We start from the raw sequence: 15,508 nt of genomic DNA, 5'->3' as shown, positions 1-15,508 counted from the left end.
TCTATGTTTTCTTTAATTTTCTTGGGGCCCTTTGTCTCCTTCGATTTTTGCTAGCTAGCTTGTGGCCCCATCTGGGCAAGGGAAGTAATTCATCCTTTGTTCAGAAGTGGATTCACTAGATCCTTTCTACGGGTAGGGTTGTAATTTTTGATTTTCTTGTTTTGGTCTGGTTGTAGTGGGGCTTGCAGGTTTAAAGGGTTCTTGTGAGATGCTTGGTTTCTTTGTGTTTTCTATTTTCCTTTGTTTGTGTATTTTGCAGGTATTTCTGGGGAAACAATCTTGAGTCGGAGAGCTCTTTTGTTCTTGTATGGCATGCGGTTTAGCTGCTTCTGGTGGTGGTTGCTCGTGGGGTGCAGTCTGAAAGTTTAGCCCGGAAGGCGCGAATGAGACGCCGAAGAACCTCACTATTGCAATCTTTTGCTTTCTTGGTGCCGGTGTGATGTTTCCATGGCTTTTCGAAGGCGGCCAGTGGCTTCCCTTTGTGGGTTTTGGTACCTAGGATGGGGTATTTCTTCTCTGCTTGTGCCTGTGCATGCAAATCCTGTTTTTGTTCTCCCTGGTGGTTTCTTCTTCCACAAGGAGAGGTGGGCAATGTGGCAGTGCGGAGGACCAGTAAACGGCGCAAGCTTTGCCGTTGCTACCTAGAGTTTCCTCTCTGCTTAATCTTTGTACTTGAAATGAGCAGAGTAGGTTCTGGTCCTTTGGGCCGATTGTTTAGCCTCTTTGGTTCTTGTCTCTTTTGGACTAGTCTATGAGCTGGCCCATGCTTATAATGCTATGGACTTGGACCATTTAATGAAATTGCTTTGATCATTGGTTGAAAAAATAAAAAAAAAAGGAAAACAAATATAAAAATAAAAACAGTACTATCCAAAAAGTATATTTTATAATTTCTTGATTTAAAATAAAATAAAATAAAATAAAATAAAATAAAATTACTTTATTAAAAAAATGAGGTGATTTAATAAAATTTTATAATTTATTTTATTAAATTTTTATAAAATAATTTTTTTTTCATAAAATAATTAATTATGAAAAACTTATTAACGTAAAAAAAAATTTAACATCTTAAATATCATATTTTTTTATAATATTTTAAATTTTAATTAAAATAATAGATGTTAAATATTTAAAGCTATATAAGTGTACTTTATTTAATTTTATTTATAATATTTTTTAATATTATTAAAAAAATATTATATATATATTCTTTTACGTGACGAAATTTTATTTTTTTATTAAATTAATAAATTTGTTATAATTAATTATTTTATTAAAAAAATATTATTTTATAAAAATTTAATAAAATAAATTACAAAATTTCATTAAATTATCTTATTTTTCTTAATAAAATAGTAATTATAAAATACACATACCTAAAAATAGCAGACAAGGGTTTCATATACTCAATGGCTTTAATCCATTTACTATTTTTTTTCCGAGAATTATTCTCTTGGTTTAATGATTGAAGGTTTCATATACTGTCTTGGTTTATTATTTATCATTAAATAATATAAATTTATTTATTAGAAAAAATAAATTAAAAATATAAGTTTAAATAAAATTTTGATAATAAACATATTTTTTTTATTAAAATTATAATATTTAAATATATAAATATCAAAATAAATTAATTTAAAAAAATATATATCTTTATTTGAAATAAATTTTGGAGATTCACAGCGGACAAATCGTTTCTTATTTTTACCCCACACGATACCAAGAATGGAGTGAGATTAGAGAAAATTATTTGAGTGTGGTATAGGTTGAATTAGCTTAACAGTCTGTTTGATATTAAGTTTAAAAGATTAAAACTACTTTTTTGAATAAAATCATCATTTTATATTACCATAAAAAAATAGTTAAAAAAAAATATTTAATTATTTTAATATCTTTATGATTAAAATTTATTAAATTTATTTTAATATCTTTATGATTAAAATTTATTAAATTTAATTTTTAATTATTTTTAATATTTTTAATTAATATATTTAAAAAAATAATTTTCGAATTAATAATTTCAATAATAATAACAAACAAGCCTTAAGTCAAAATCAATTGTCGTTTCTAAGTATTTTTAATGTATATATATATATATATATATATATATATATATATATATATATATAAAAAGAATAAAATATTAGGAGTGAGCAAAGAATATCATTTTCTTGGATGTGGCCATGTTGGAAGTAACGGTCCTTTCAGGTTTTGGGTATCTTTTAACAAACAAACAAACAAGAAGAAAACGATGGAGAAAGAATTTTAGAATAGGCTAATTATATAATTACTGATTTTTAGTGTTTTTTCAGATATTAATATTTTTTTAAATATTTTTAGAAAATGAGGACTCATTTTCTTTGAATATATAAAGGCATTGCTTTAAGTGGATATTTGTCAACTAATTATATTGACAATGCTACTCCATATCGTTATACATAAAAGTTGGGACGTGAGTGGTGTGTTGTGTTAATAGGAAAAATTTAATGCCAGTCCATCTGTCATGGAATTGGTCTTTTGGGATCATGTATTAATTGTGAAGGGTTTGCATATTGGCTTACAAGGGTTAATGAATCTTGATAAAAATTATTATAATTGTTAGAATTTGCTATTTTGTTTTAGTCAATAAATCCCTATTGCTAAGGGATTTTCAAGTTGTTTTGATTTGCTGAATTATTCTACAGATTTTTAGCTTTTGCTGTTTTTGTAAGGCTATATAAAGCCATCTACTGCAATTCAATATATTATCTTTTTCTCTCATCTGTCTTCTATATTTCTTTTCTTTGTTTTTTAACATTTGGTATCAGAGCCTCCTTGAGAGGTTAGAAGTAGCAATCTTCTGAGATCTTATTTTCAACATGACGGAATCGTCTTCTTTTGTCCAACCAGCCATTCCAAAATTTGATGGGCATTATGATCACTGGTCAATGCTTATGGAGAATTTTCTGCGTTCAAAGGAGTACTGGAGTTTGGTGGAGAATGGAGTCCCTGCAGCAGCAGAAGGAGAGACTCTGACAGATGTACAAAAGAAGTCCATTGACGATCAAAAGTTGAAAGATTTGAAGGCAAAGAATTTTCTGTTTCAAGCACTTGATCGTTCTGTTCTGGAAACAATTCTGAAAAAGGATACAGCAAAGGACATATGGGACTCAATGAAGCAGAAATATCAAGGTACAACTCGGGTTAAGCGAGCACAGTTGCAAGCTCTTCGCAAAGAGTTTGAAGTTCTCCAAATGAAAAATGGAGAAACAGTAAATGAATACATTGCCCGAGCTCTTTCCATTGCTAATAAAATGAAAGCAAATGGCGAAGACAAGGGAGATGTTGCTGTGGTTGAGAAAATTTTAAGGTCCATGACTCCTAAATTCAATTATGTTGTTTGTTCCATTGAAGAGTCTAATGATACAAGCAAACTAACCATTGATGAGCTGCAAAGTAGCTTGCTTGTACATGAACAGCGTATGAGCACGCAAATTGATGAGGAACATGCCTTAAAAATTTCTCATGGAGATCAATATGGAGGACGAGGTCGCAGTAGTGGACGAGGTGGTCGCGGAAGAGGACGAGGCCGGCAAAATTTTGACAAATCAACAGTAGAATGCTTCCGGTGCCACAAACTTGGACATTTTCAATGGGAATGTTTGCAGAAGGAAGTGAATTTTGCCGAGGGACAAGAAGAATTGTTGTTGATGGCATATACAACTACAGGTATTGCCAACAATGAAGACACATGGTTTCTTGACTCCGGGTGCAGTAATCACATGTGTGGAAAGAAAGAATATTTCTTTGATTTTGATGCAAATTTCAGAGATTCTGTGAAACTTGGCAACAATTCCAGCTTGCTTGTCAAAGGCAAGGGCAACATACGGTTAGTAATGCATGGAATAGCACAAATCATCACAAGTGTGTTTTTTGTTCCTGAACTGAAAAATAATCTACTGAGCATTGGACAACTACAAGAGAAGGGTCTTGCCATTCTATTTCAACATAACAAATGCAAGGTTTATCACTCTGAAAAAGGCCTAATTATGGACACAACAATGTGCTCCAATCGAATGTTTCTTTTCAATGCAGTCACTCAACCTGTAGACTCTGCTTGCTTCAACACAATTACTGAGGATACAACACAACTTTGGCATCATCGATATGGGCACCTAAGCTTTCAAGGCTTGAATCTTCTTCAACAAAAAGACATGGTTCATGGCTTACCACAGTTCAAAACTCCTTTAAGGCTATGCAAAGATTGTCTAGTGGGCAAGCAACACAGAGATCCATTTCCAAAAAGGAGTAATTGGAGAGCTTCCCGAATTCTACAACTAGTCCATGCTGATATTTGTGGGCCAATCACGCCAATTTCCAACAGCAACAAGAGGTATTTGCTCACTTTTATTGATGATTTCAGCAGAAAATTATGGGTGTATTATTTGATTGAAAAGTCAGAAGCTCTTGATGTTTTTAAGAAATTTAAAGCTAAGGTTGAAAAAGAAACAATCAGTTTCTTCAAGGCTTGCGCACTGACCGTGGTGGGGAATTTACATCTCAAGATTTCACTAATTTTTGTGATGTTAATGGTATAAATAGACAATTAACAGCTGCATACTCGCCGCAACAAAACGGAGTCGCTGAACGGAAGAATAGGACCATCATGAACATGGTTCGCAGTATGCTTTCAGGAAAGGATATTCCAAAGAATTTTTGGCCTGAAGCTGTTAATTGGGCAGCACATGTTTTGAACCGGAGTCCAACCTTAGCAGTGAAAAATCAAACACCCGAGGAAGCATGGAGTGGGGTGAAACCTTCAGTTGAGTATTTTAGAGTTTTTGGTTGCATTTCACATGTTCATGTTGCAGATAATAAAAGAACTAAGCTGGACAGCAAGAGTTTTCCTTGCATTTTGTTGGGTGTAAGTGAAGAATCAAAGGCTTACCGCCTTTATGATCCTACTTCAAATAAGATCATTGCAAGCCGTGATGTTGTGTTTGAAGAAGACAAAAGCTGGGAATGGAACAAGAAAAATGAAGAAATTGTTGTACGTGATTTGGAATGGGGCGTTGATGAAGAGGAGCTCAATGATAACACAGAAGCTGATCCTATTTTCAGCACTGCAGAAGGAAGTGAATCTGATCCTAATGATGCAGATTTACTCTCTGATTCAGATCAAGTAAGAGCAAGGGTCCCACCAGTCTGGATGAGAGATTATGAAACAGGTGAAGGACTTTCTGAAGGAGAAGCTGATATGGTCATGTTTACAAGTTCCAATAGCGTTGACCCAATCCATTTTGATGATGCTGTACAAAATGAGAATTGGAAACAAGCTATGGATGCAGAAATGGCAGCAATTAAAAGGAATGATACCTGGGAATTAATAGATTTGCCGAAGGGAGTAAAAACAATTGGGGTTAAATGGGTCTATAAGACAAAATATTCTGAAAATGGAGAAGTTAATAAATACAAGGCCAGACTTGTCGTGAAAGGCTATGCCCAACAACATGGAGTAGATTACAATGAAGTATATGCACCTGTGGCACGAATGGAGACAATTCGATTGATCCTGGCACTTGCAGCTCAAAAAGGGTGGCCCATTTATCAGCTGGACGTGAAATCGGCATTTCTACATGGTGAGTTAAATGAGAATGTTTTTGTAGATCAACCTTGTGGGTATGTGCTGAAGGGAGTTGAACAGAAGGTGTATAAGTTGAAGAAGGCTCTTTACGGGCTAAAACAGGCGCCACGTGCCTGGTACAGTCGAATAGAAGCTTATTTTTTAAAAGAAGGCTTTGCTAAATGTGATTATGAACACTCTGTTCATCAAAAGGGAGACTAATGGTAAAGTATTGATTGTCAGTTTGTACGTAGATGATCTTATTTTTACCGGAAATGATGACATGATGTTTGAAATTTTCAAAAAATCCATGAAACAAGAGTTTGATATGACAGATCTTGGGAAGATGAGCTATTTTCTTGGTTTGGAAATTTCACAAAGCTTAAGAGGAATTTTCATTAATCAAAGGAAATACGCTCTGGACATTTTACGTAAATTTGGTATGGGTGATAGCAATTGCTTCTTAATCCCATTGTTCCTGGTTCCAAACTTGTGAAAGATGACGATGGCATCAAAGTGGACAAGACTTATTACAAACAGATTGTCGGTAGTCTTATGTACCTCACAGCGACTCGACCCGATATGATGTTTGTAGTTAGTCTAATTAGCAGGTTCATGGAGAATCCTACACAGCTCCATTTACAAGCTGCAAAGAGGGTGCTGAGATATTTGAAGGGGACAACTGATTTTGGGATTTTTTATAGAAAGGGAGGAGATGATGAGCTTATTTGTTATAGTGACAGTGATTATGCGGGAGACTTGGAAGACAGAAAAAGCACTTCAGGTTATGTTTTTTTATTGAGTTCAGGGGCTGTGTCTTGGTCCTCAAAGAAACAACCTGTTGTCAGTTTATCTACTACCGAAGCGGAATTTATTGCAGCTGCCTCTTGTGCTTGTCAAGCTGTCTGGTTGAAAAGAGTGTTGGAAAATCTGGATTTGGTTCAAGGTAGAACTATTATTGTTCGTTGTGACAATAGTTCTGCAATCAAGCTCTCAAAAAATCCAGTAATGCATGGGCGAAGTAAGCACATTGATGTGCGTTTTCATTTTTTGAGAGAGCTTACTAAAGAAGGCACGGTGAAGCTGGTTCATTGCGATTCAAAAGAACAATTGGCTGATTTAATGACTAAGCCACTCAAGATGGATGCTTTCTTGAAGCTACGTGAGCTCTTAGGAGTTTGCTCCAAATCTGATATAAACTATAAGCTGTAAGCCTTTAGTTTAAGGATGGAATTGTTAGAATTTGCTATTTTGTTTTAGTCAATAAATCCCTATTGCTAAGGGATTTTCAAGTTGTTTTGATTTGCTGAATTATTCTACAGATTTTTAGCTTTTGCTGTTTTTGTAAGGCTATATAAAGCCATCTACTGCAATTCAATATATTATCTTTTTCTCTCATCTGTCTTCTATATTTCTTTTCTTTGTTTTTTAACAATAATTTTATTTTATCATAATTTTATTAAAGGGCGTCTCTCTTTCTTAAATTGGTGTGTGAATATTTATTTTTAATAAAAAAAATACAAGTTTATTATTTTGTTATTCTTGTTTGCACTGGCGAATAAGTATATTGACCATTTTTTTTCCACAAAATCTAATAATATTTTAAAATAAATGGCGTTTGCATTCAAAATCATCGCGACTCTGTATTAATAACCTTAATGAAAAAAGAAAACATTAAAGAATAAATCAGTGAAATCATTTTTAGACCGTAAAGTTTTCATTAAAAAAAACCTCCAAAGGATAAAGCGAACGAAAGAACTACAAAAATTCGATAATTGCAGGCGGCCGTGAGCTTAGTTCACGACACTGCATAACCTCCTGATTTCACCTTGAGTTCCTGTAAGAACATCGAGAGAACCCATGTGCACCATTGCCTTTGCAAACTTGGCAGCCCATGCTCCACCATTCCTCGCATTGTTAACCACCATCCTCTGTGTAGAAGGACTGTTCATCAATGTCTGATCTGAAGTCAATAATCCTCGATTCTTCTTTAACTCCATGTAGTATTTGTTGTCCATGCAATTAGGCGTAGGATCAAGCGCCACTGTTGGACCTCCGCTGGCCCCATTAGCGCTGGGTGGCGGGCACTTTGTCTTCAAGAAAGCTGCATACCTGGGGTCCATGGAGGGATCCTGGGCATGAGTGGCATTGAAAGAGTACAGACGCTCAGAGAATGAAGAGCAATGTGAGACGCCAATGGAATGTGCTCCTGAGAGTGTCACCATCTCATCCGCTGACATTCCCTTACGGGCAAAATTGTCCGCGAGTTGCTGTGCATTGAAGAAGGGAGGAGGGAGTTCTGCGACTTCATCCTCTCTAGACACACGTCCGTCCCTCCGTCCTACCCGCACGGCGTAGTTTATCCCTCCAAGCTTGTAAGAACTGTCGCGTGCAGCGAAAGCAAGAATGTCTGCACATGACACAGTTTGTGGACATAAGGCTTCAATTGCAGCCTTTGCTTCATCAATGACCTCGAAACCTCGTAAGCTAGGATTGTTAGCAATATGTTCTCTCTCTGATGGGTTCCCTGGTGTGGATTTGAGCAGAACAGAAGCATCACAGCCCTGTAAAACACAGAACCAAATGATCAATATATATGTTGAAGCAACAAAACAAAACCATATACAAGACAATTAAAATAAGCAGAAATAGTTGAAGCATACATACCCTGACAAAGCAGTCATGGAAATGCATCCTAATAAGGCCAGCACCTAGCCCTGGATTTTGAGACACGGCTTTGTTTACCGCTTTTCTCACAATTGCTTCTGCTGATGGACAAGAAGATTTGTAGAATCCCACTCTAAGGGAGGCCAATGACAGGGTAGAGCATAGCACAAGGAAAACAATGCAAGAAGGCAATATTGTAAAAGAATTCAACTTATAGCTACAGCCAGAAGTCATTGTATGAATAACTTACGATGAACTTGCTTGACTAAAGGGAGAGTATCGAGAGAATAGACAAGCTAAAGAAGGATATTGAAATTGGAATGTATAGGTAGTGAAGCGAATAGGTGAACTGTGTTGGTATTTATAGGTGAGGAGTTTAGTGAAGAAGGTACGTTATTGAACCTTTCTTTCTTTGAACATTTCTGTACTAGAATAGCTTCCCTGAATGTTCCTTTTCTGCTCACTTGCTCTTTCCACACTTCTGCATGGCATTTTATCTTTTTGGATACTATGATGGATGGGTGAGTGGGTGGGTGGGTGGGTGGTTTAGCTTCCATTTCTTTGACTTTTACGATCAATAACAGCTTTTAACGATGAGAAAGTGATTGGTATGTCCGATAATTTCTTAAAGAAACTTCAACTCTTTAAACAAAGAAACTTTCAATTCTGTGCTCATTAATTACCATGATCAGGTCGTGATTGGAAAATTACATCTACATCCGGAATCCACAGTTTTTGAAATTTTCACCAGTTTGTAGCGTTGTGATCTTTAAATGTTGATGTATCTGCCTGAACTTACCATCTCGCTGAAATCAAACGAGTACAAAGAAAACCAAAATGAAAAATGAAAAGTTCTTGTCTTTTTGTTTATGTTGGTTGGGGATTAATCCACCTCTGATAGACCACAAAATTTTCTGAAGTCATTTCTCTGAAGACCATAGACTCTCGTATGAGAGCAACGAGCGAAGCTAGCGATAATAGTAATTAGCTAAACAAACAAAAATTGATGATAAGAATGAATGCCTGAGTAGTGCATTGTTATGTGAATTGTCACAGAAAAAAAAATCATTTCTCAATTGCCTTAACAGTTGATTCAGCGTTAATCAGGCGACAAATATACTGTTTGGTTAAACAATCCTTTCAATCCATTCAAAATAGAACTTATCATATTAAAAACAACATATAAAGATTATTCCAGCATATATATATATATATATATTTACACACATTTAGGAAATGCTCCAGGAGTCTTCAGGATGATCGTCTATACTTGCAAAACTGCTTGTTTGGTCATCATGGCAGCAGCAGCAAAATAATCACATTGACAGCTTCTTTAGCTTTTAAAAAGGAATCATGCTGCGCTCAAGCAGTTTTCCCATGTTCCATATTTTGAGCTGAAGCTTCCTCCACCACTCTGCTGGGCATGCTCGGAAATAACTGCCCGGGCACAAACATCCCATGTCCTTGCAATTTCCCCAAGTGACATGGGTTGTGAAAGGCTACGGAGAGAAATGCTAAACCTTGACTTAGCCTTCGCTGAAAGATCCTTGTATTCCTTACTGTTGAAGTAGAATGTAAGACCCAAGATGATTACCAGCAATTAAAAGAAAAATATTCTAATGCAAGAAGGAATGAGCAGACTGACAAAAATGACAAATATTATAACCGATTTAGTTCATCAGATCCAAGTTTGCTGTTGCACTAAGAGGGGTAAAAATTTAAACTCAAGCATGCTGGCATACTCTTCATAGAGTTAGTGAATCAGAAGTGCCTGAGACTCATTTTAAATTTCACTATTTTACTGTGCCAAAATTGGATTATATTAATTTCTCCTTATCAAATAGCAGAATTCTAACCAGCCAATCAGATAGCATACCCCAAGAAACCCAAACAGCTTAAAATAATCCGTCTATAATGTCTAATTTAATGCCTATCCAAGAGCAGGTAAGAGTCCTCCAATACCTTATCATTACAAGATCCACCTTATGCATACTATATAAAAGTTATAGTCTTTATATGAATTGATGCTCCGCTGACCAAAATTTCTGACAATGCCAGTGATGATGAAAATCTGATACCTTGTTCCCTTACCTGATTTCAACTGGTAACTTGTCCAATAGTATTGGGGAGCAATTAGGATAATTTGTAGGCACGAGCAATCTAAGGGGCTGAATTGGTGACTGCACAGTAATAAAGCGCAAATAAATACAGAGAAAGGCATGGCCCGTGCAATATATCATGTTATATTAGGTCTGAATGCCCACCATTTGTGCTGAAGTGTACTGTGATTTCAAGTTTGGACTAAGAGCTACAGCACTGAAAGAACACTTAACAATGGTTCCTTCAGCCCCTTCTGTAGCAGAAGCTGCAGCAGTTGGATCAACATCTTCCTCACTAATATCAACCACAGTTTCTATAAGTCGTTGATTTATTTCCCGTATCTCTTCCAAAAGAACATGATTAGCCTGCAAAGCGACCATGCCATTTATCCATTGAGAAGAAGCCAAAATGAGAGTTCCCAGCATGAGTGAGGTGGAACTAACACACCGTTCAACATTTTTCCACAATGAAAATTACCAGTAGAGTTCCCCCAGTATGAAGATCTTATGGTTTTTGTTTCTTGTAAAAAATTTTCTCAAACACACTATCAAATGACAAAACATCTTGCTCATCCTGCTATTCAGAATTTTGACTAAAGTACATGAAAAACTTATAGCAAACACAATGTCTTTCACCTTTTTCTCTGTTAGAATGCTTAATGACGAAATTGATGAGAAGGATTATTTTGGTTGTTGCCAGGAATGTACAGAAAATTATTCTAACATGTCAAAATTGCACAGGATAACATTACAAATATAATGTATGGAACCCAACCTTTTGTGAATCAACACAATCTCACGGCATGAGACAAGAGGCATACACCAAAAAATTTTTATATGCAACCAAAAAATCCACAGATTATTATGGTTCAACCAGAAAGCAAAAGGCACCAAAAACAATACCTCAATTTTTGGCCTCTTGACACTTGATGTTGCAGTAGACTCCAAATCAGATGTCTCTGGACCATTCAACTGCTTGAAACTGTCACTTATGCTACTAGCTGATGATCCAATATTCAAGGGCATGGCACTTGTATATCGCCTCATTTTCCTTGTCCCAGTCATTCCATCTTGGATGGTAAGATTTCTTGCCTGAAGCCGACAATTTGTCATTGCTACCAAATCCTCACCCACTGCAGCTCTAGATCCATTACCTGGGGCTGATCCTGCAATTCTGTCAATCATACTGACAACTGAGCCAATGTCAGTGACAGAGGCACTCAGTGCTTTAGGGGACATAGACTTAACCTGGGAATTACATTTATAGCATGAGTATGTCATTCATGATCAATAACAAAATACCAACAGAAATATTCTCAAGATATAGGCTTCCCAAAATATAAAAACACCGCCCGCCCCACCCCCCCCCCCCCCCCCCCAAAAAAAAAAAAAAAAAAAAAAAGAAAGAAATCCTCTAGGCACCTTTAAGATTAGGGAAGGTAAAAGTAAATAAATAAATAGACCTAGAAAAGGCAAGACCAACCGCTTTAATCAAGCGCTCAAGAGGTTGCTCTGTGACACTTGACTTGCCAGAAGCAGTAGTTAAAGCATTTCCATGTGCGCCATCAGAACCGGTAAACTCTGCAAGCAAAGGTGAGGCCGATATCCCAGGAGTGCCAATTGCAAGGGATGGAGCTGGTGCTTGAGCACCAATTTGTTGCTGTCCAATATTTCCAGCATTTGAAAGTGAGGAAATACCAGATACTGGTTTCTCAAAATCACCTGGCATAGGGGATGGGGCTAAAGGAGTTGAAGGAGATGGTACAACAAAAGGAGAATTAGCAGACTGCAAAGGGGTTCCTGTTTTTGTTAGAGATGACAACAGATTTTGCTGATCAACTTGAGGAGAAGAGTGCTGCGATAACTGAGGGGAAGCAGCCTGAAGCAGCTGAGGTGAAGAAATAGGAGATGAAGATCCTGATTTCATCTGTTGATGGGGATAAGCTGTGCGCTGACGTGCGGAGAGATGTTGCTGACAGACACCCGGCTTAACACCCATCCCTTGTCTGATCTTAAGCTCATTGACATCATTCATCTGATGTAACTGTGGCATTTGGTGTACCTGCATTTGTGCAGGCAACTGCTGCTTTGCCTGCTGCTGCTGTAGTAACTGCTGCTTCTGCATTAACTGTTGGCGCTGTTGAAATTGTTGTTTCAGCTGCTAAGTCTGCAGCAGTTCTTGTTGTTTCAGATGCCGATGTTGAAGCATATTGGGATTCGACTGAAGGGGAACATTTGGCTGCAACATATTTACCCCACTCTGTGATGAAAAATTGTTAATATTGGCCTGTTGGGTAGTGCTCACAGGAATCTGTTGGAGAGAGCCTACTGCTGCATGCTGCAATGAGCTCATTGCATTTCCTTGGCCTGAATCTAAATTGGAAGCTGGCTGCAGGGAATTCATCATGTTTTGCTGTGATGCAGAACCCGATAAAGAAGACACAGAATTATGCTGCAAACTTGACATATTGTTCTGCTGCATTGTTGGCATAGACCCTTGCAAATTCATTGATTGCATTTGGGGGTTCATTTGATTTTCATGAGACTGCACTTGAGTAACTTGAGATTGTGGTTGCTGGATATGAGGCTGGGGAAGTTGTCCTTGTTGAAGGGGCTTCCTGGGTCTATTGGTGTTTATAAAATTTATAATCTGCTTCTCATAGGAACTCAATTTCTCCTTAAAACCAGGCAAAATATTATTTTTTGAAACCTGTAAGAATGATATTATGCGCTCTAACATGGTCTTAAATATTTTCAGCTTCTCGAGCTGCTCTGACTTGGGTTGTTGTGGAAGAGAATCATGCTGTAAAGCAAAGAATAACATACTTGTGAGCTTCAAGAATTGCATTAGAACTTTGCAGCAAAATTTGCATAAATACATTTCTTCAGTTTTCTTGCTTATTTGCAAGGATTTTCTTCTTTATCTTTGCACGTGGCCTTTTTTCGAGAGGTGGGCAAGGGAAATGAAGTGACAAGTGCTGATGATATAAAGATACTCAACATATGGACAAGCAATGCTAGAGTGAACCGTAGATTAGCACAAGCTCAGCATTCTTACAGTAAGTGAACTGAAAAGTAGTAGTTTACAAGTAATGCATAAGCAATAAATTGAGAAAAAAGATGCAGTGAGTTAAATTACCTGCTGTAACTTTGTGGCAATTTTCTGGTACATTTCATTTAGTTCAGGCAAGTACATTTCCTTCATGCCTTTGATCTACAATTTTTAAAATATCATTAGAATACTATAAAACAAAATCTTTATTTCTTCAGGTAACACAGTAAAAATAAGAGTATAAATAATCAAAGAAAATGTAGAGTGAATGCCAAAAGGTATAGAATGAAAAATAGAAGAGGATATCAATACCAGAGACTTGACAAGGCATATTAGTTTTACATAAAATGAAAAAACATGAAAGTTTATGTAATCTACAATTTATTTGAGAATAGGGCTTATTCCAAACTACTTAATGCCTGGTTTTATTTTTGCTAATGACAAACAGATGTCACAAATTTTGCAGTGTCCATTGTGACAAGACACCTTTAATCTATTATCCATATAAAACTTGAAGCCTCCATATAAGTTATTATAACATTAAAATTGAGATCAGTTGTGCTTTCCTCTCCTAAGCATCAAAAGAGTTTTTGCCTTGATCAAACATATAGATTCAATAATAAAAGAAAAATAACTAAGAATTCAACAATTCAATTTCATTTGTATGAAAATTTTGAAATTAGAATAACAGATGTGGTCATGATTCAATGGAATACATTCACTTCTACTAATCTTTCACTTTACAATTCATCCGTTTGAATATATAACTAATAACAAATTATGAATTTCATTATCAATTACAACTATAAAGTATTGACTGAACTGAACTACATTAAAAGAATGGAGTAAAATAATGCATGTGCAAAAGGACGCAAAATCAAAATACAAGTTTTAGGGGAGGGGGAATGCAACATAAGATTTTGTTGCTCTAACCAAACTAGTCAAAACATGAATAAATGATTGACCTTAAAAGGAGAAGTTTTATTCTCTTACTGCTTATTTCTTGTTGTCACAGTGATTATGATCATTCCTAGCTAACCATAATTATTTCCAAACCAATACTTCCTGTGTACCAAAATCCCAAACAAAACTCCCTTAAATTTGGTCCTATGACAAAGAAACTTCCTCAAACAAACAACAAGTCATTAAAAATACCTTTTGGTAGACTTCCTCTTGCCAATCACCTCCGTTTGCATGTCTGGTTTGTGCCGTCGAATCAACGGATGCTACAATAACAAAACAAATATATACTCATGTAAGTCCAACTGGAACTTGCGCAATCTATATAAGCTCCACAAAGAATCTTCATAAAAAAGAATGTACAGTTGCAGGAACAGAGAGATCAATTGAGGTGCATCATGCATTGCAATTGTAACTAAAACAACTACAACCACCAAAACTGCTACAAAGTATATGATGAATGAAGAATTGATAGGATAGGAAACTTTATTAATAAATCATTGTCATGTGCTTTGCCTTCTTTTAAACCCACTTCACTCGAATTTATTCATCTTAGTGAAGGGAAAAAATTTGTTGATAGTAAAATTTGAAGAGTATATATATATATATATGTCATTTAAAAAAAAAAAATTGGAGTTCCTTCCCAATTGGTCAAAGGCTCAAATTGTTCATAATTTTTTTTAAGTCAATCAAGCTATTCACATTAAAATTGATTTAATTAAATTTTGTTATATTTTAATTTTAATTTAATTTTAATTATGTACTCTCATGTGATGAAACAAAAATCTATTTATTTATAAAAAAAATTAACAATTAATTCAAAATTAGAATTGATTTTTTTTCCCTCTTCATAATCCATCCACATCAACGTTATAAATAAAGGAAGAAAAGCTAACGCTTGAAGAAGAAGAAGAATACAGAACACAATAATTACTTTCAAATTGTAAAGTCATAAGCAATATCAACATGCAACCACCAATTAATTATCACAATGATCACCATGACTCAACTAACAAAATTAACACATCAAACATTTTACTAGAATTTCAATTCAAATGCAATCGACGACATCAATCATACGAGAATTCAAAAATATAGCTACATTGTCACAACAATCAGTAGATTTTG

The 15,508-nt window shown here is 35.6% G+C and overlaps 2 protein-coding genes across 2 annotated transcripts; both read right to left on the bottom strand.

The window, feature by feature from the left end:
* Positions 1–7,328: 7,328 nt before the first annotated feature.
* LOC131180998 (peroxidase 5-like) lies at positions 7,329–8,541 on the bottom strand. The gene is made up of 2 exons (XM_058149311.1): positions 8,270–8,541; positions 7,329–8,166 (listed from the first exon to the last, which is right to left on the bottom strand). Exons 1-2 carry the CDS (start codon positions 8,501–8,503, stop codon positions 7,396–7,398), a joined length of 1,005 nt encoding a protein of 334 aa, XP_058005294.1. The 5' UTR covers positions 8,504–8,541; the 3' UTR covers positions 7,329–7,395.
* A 796-nt stretch (positions 8,542–9,337) lies between these two features.
* On the bottom strand, positions 9,338–15,333 carry LOC110645876 (mediator of RNA polymerase II transcription subunit 15a-like). The gene is given in 8 exon segments (XM_058148037.1): positions 9,338–9,828; positions 10,361–10,449; positions 10,534–10,734; positions 11,272–11,616; positions 11,852–13,171; positions 13,508–13,582; positions 14,576–14,670; positions 15,315–15,333. Coding segments are annotated over 8 exon segments (2,352 nt in total). The 3' UTR covers positions 9,338–9,620.
* Between the last annotated feature and the right edge of the window lie 175 nt (positions 15,334–15,508).

This window comes from Hevea brasiliensis, chromosome 6, assembly GCF_030052815.1.
Source record: "Hevea brasiliensis isolate MT/VB/25A 57/8 chromosome 6, ASM3005281v1, whole genome shotgun sequence".
Classification (NCBI taxonomy): Eukaryota; Viridiplantae; Streptophyta; class Magnoliopsida; order Malpighiales; family Euphorbiaceae; genus Hevea; species Hevea brasiliensis.
The sequence above is the reverse complement of the archived record's forward strand: the minus strand, read 5'-3'. Positions and strand labels throughout refer to the sequence as shown.

Bases quoted from the DNA above. Each gene is read 5' to 3' on its own strand.
- LOC131180998 (XM_058149311.1), bottom strand. From the start codon at position 8,503: ATGACTTCTGGCTGTAGCTATAAGTTGAATTCTTTTACAATATTGCCT. The intron at 8,167-8,269 runs GTATGTATGCTT...TGTGTTTTACAG, and splicing joins TCCATGACTGCTTTGTCAGG to GGCTGTGATGCTTCTGTTCT.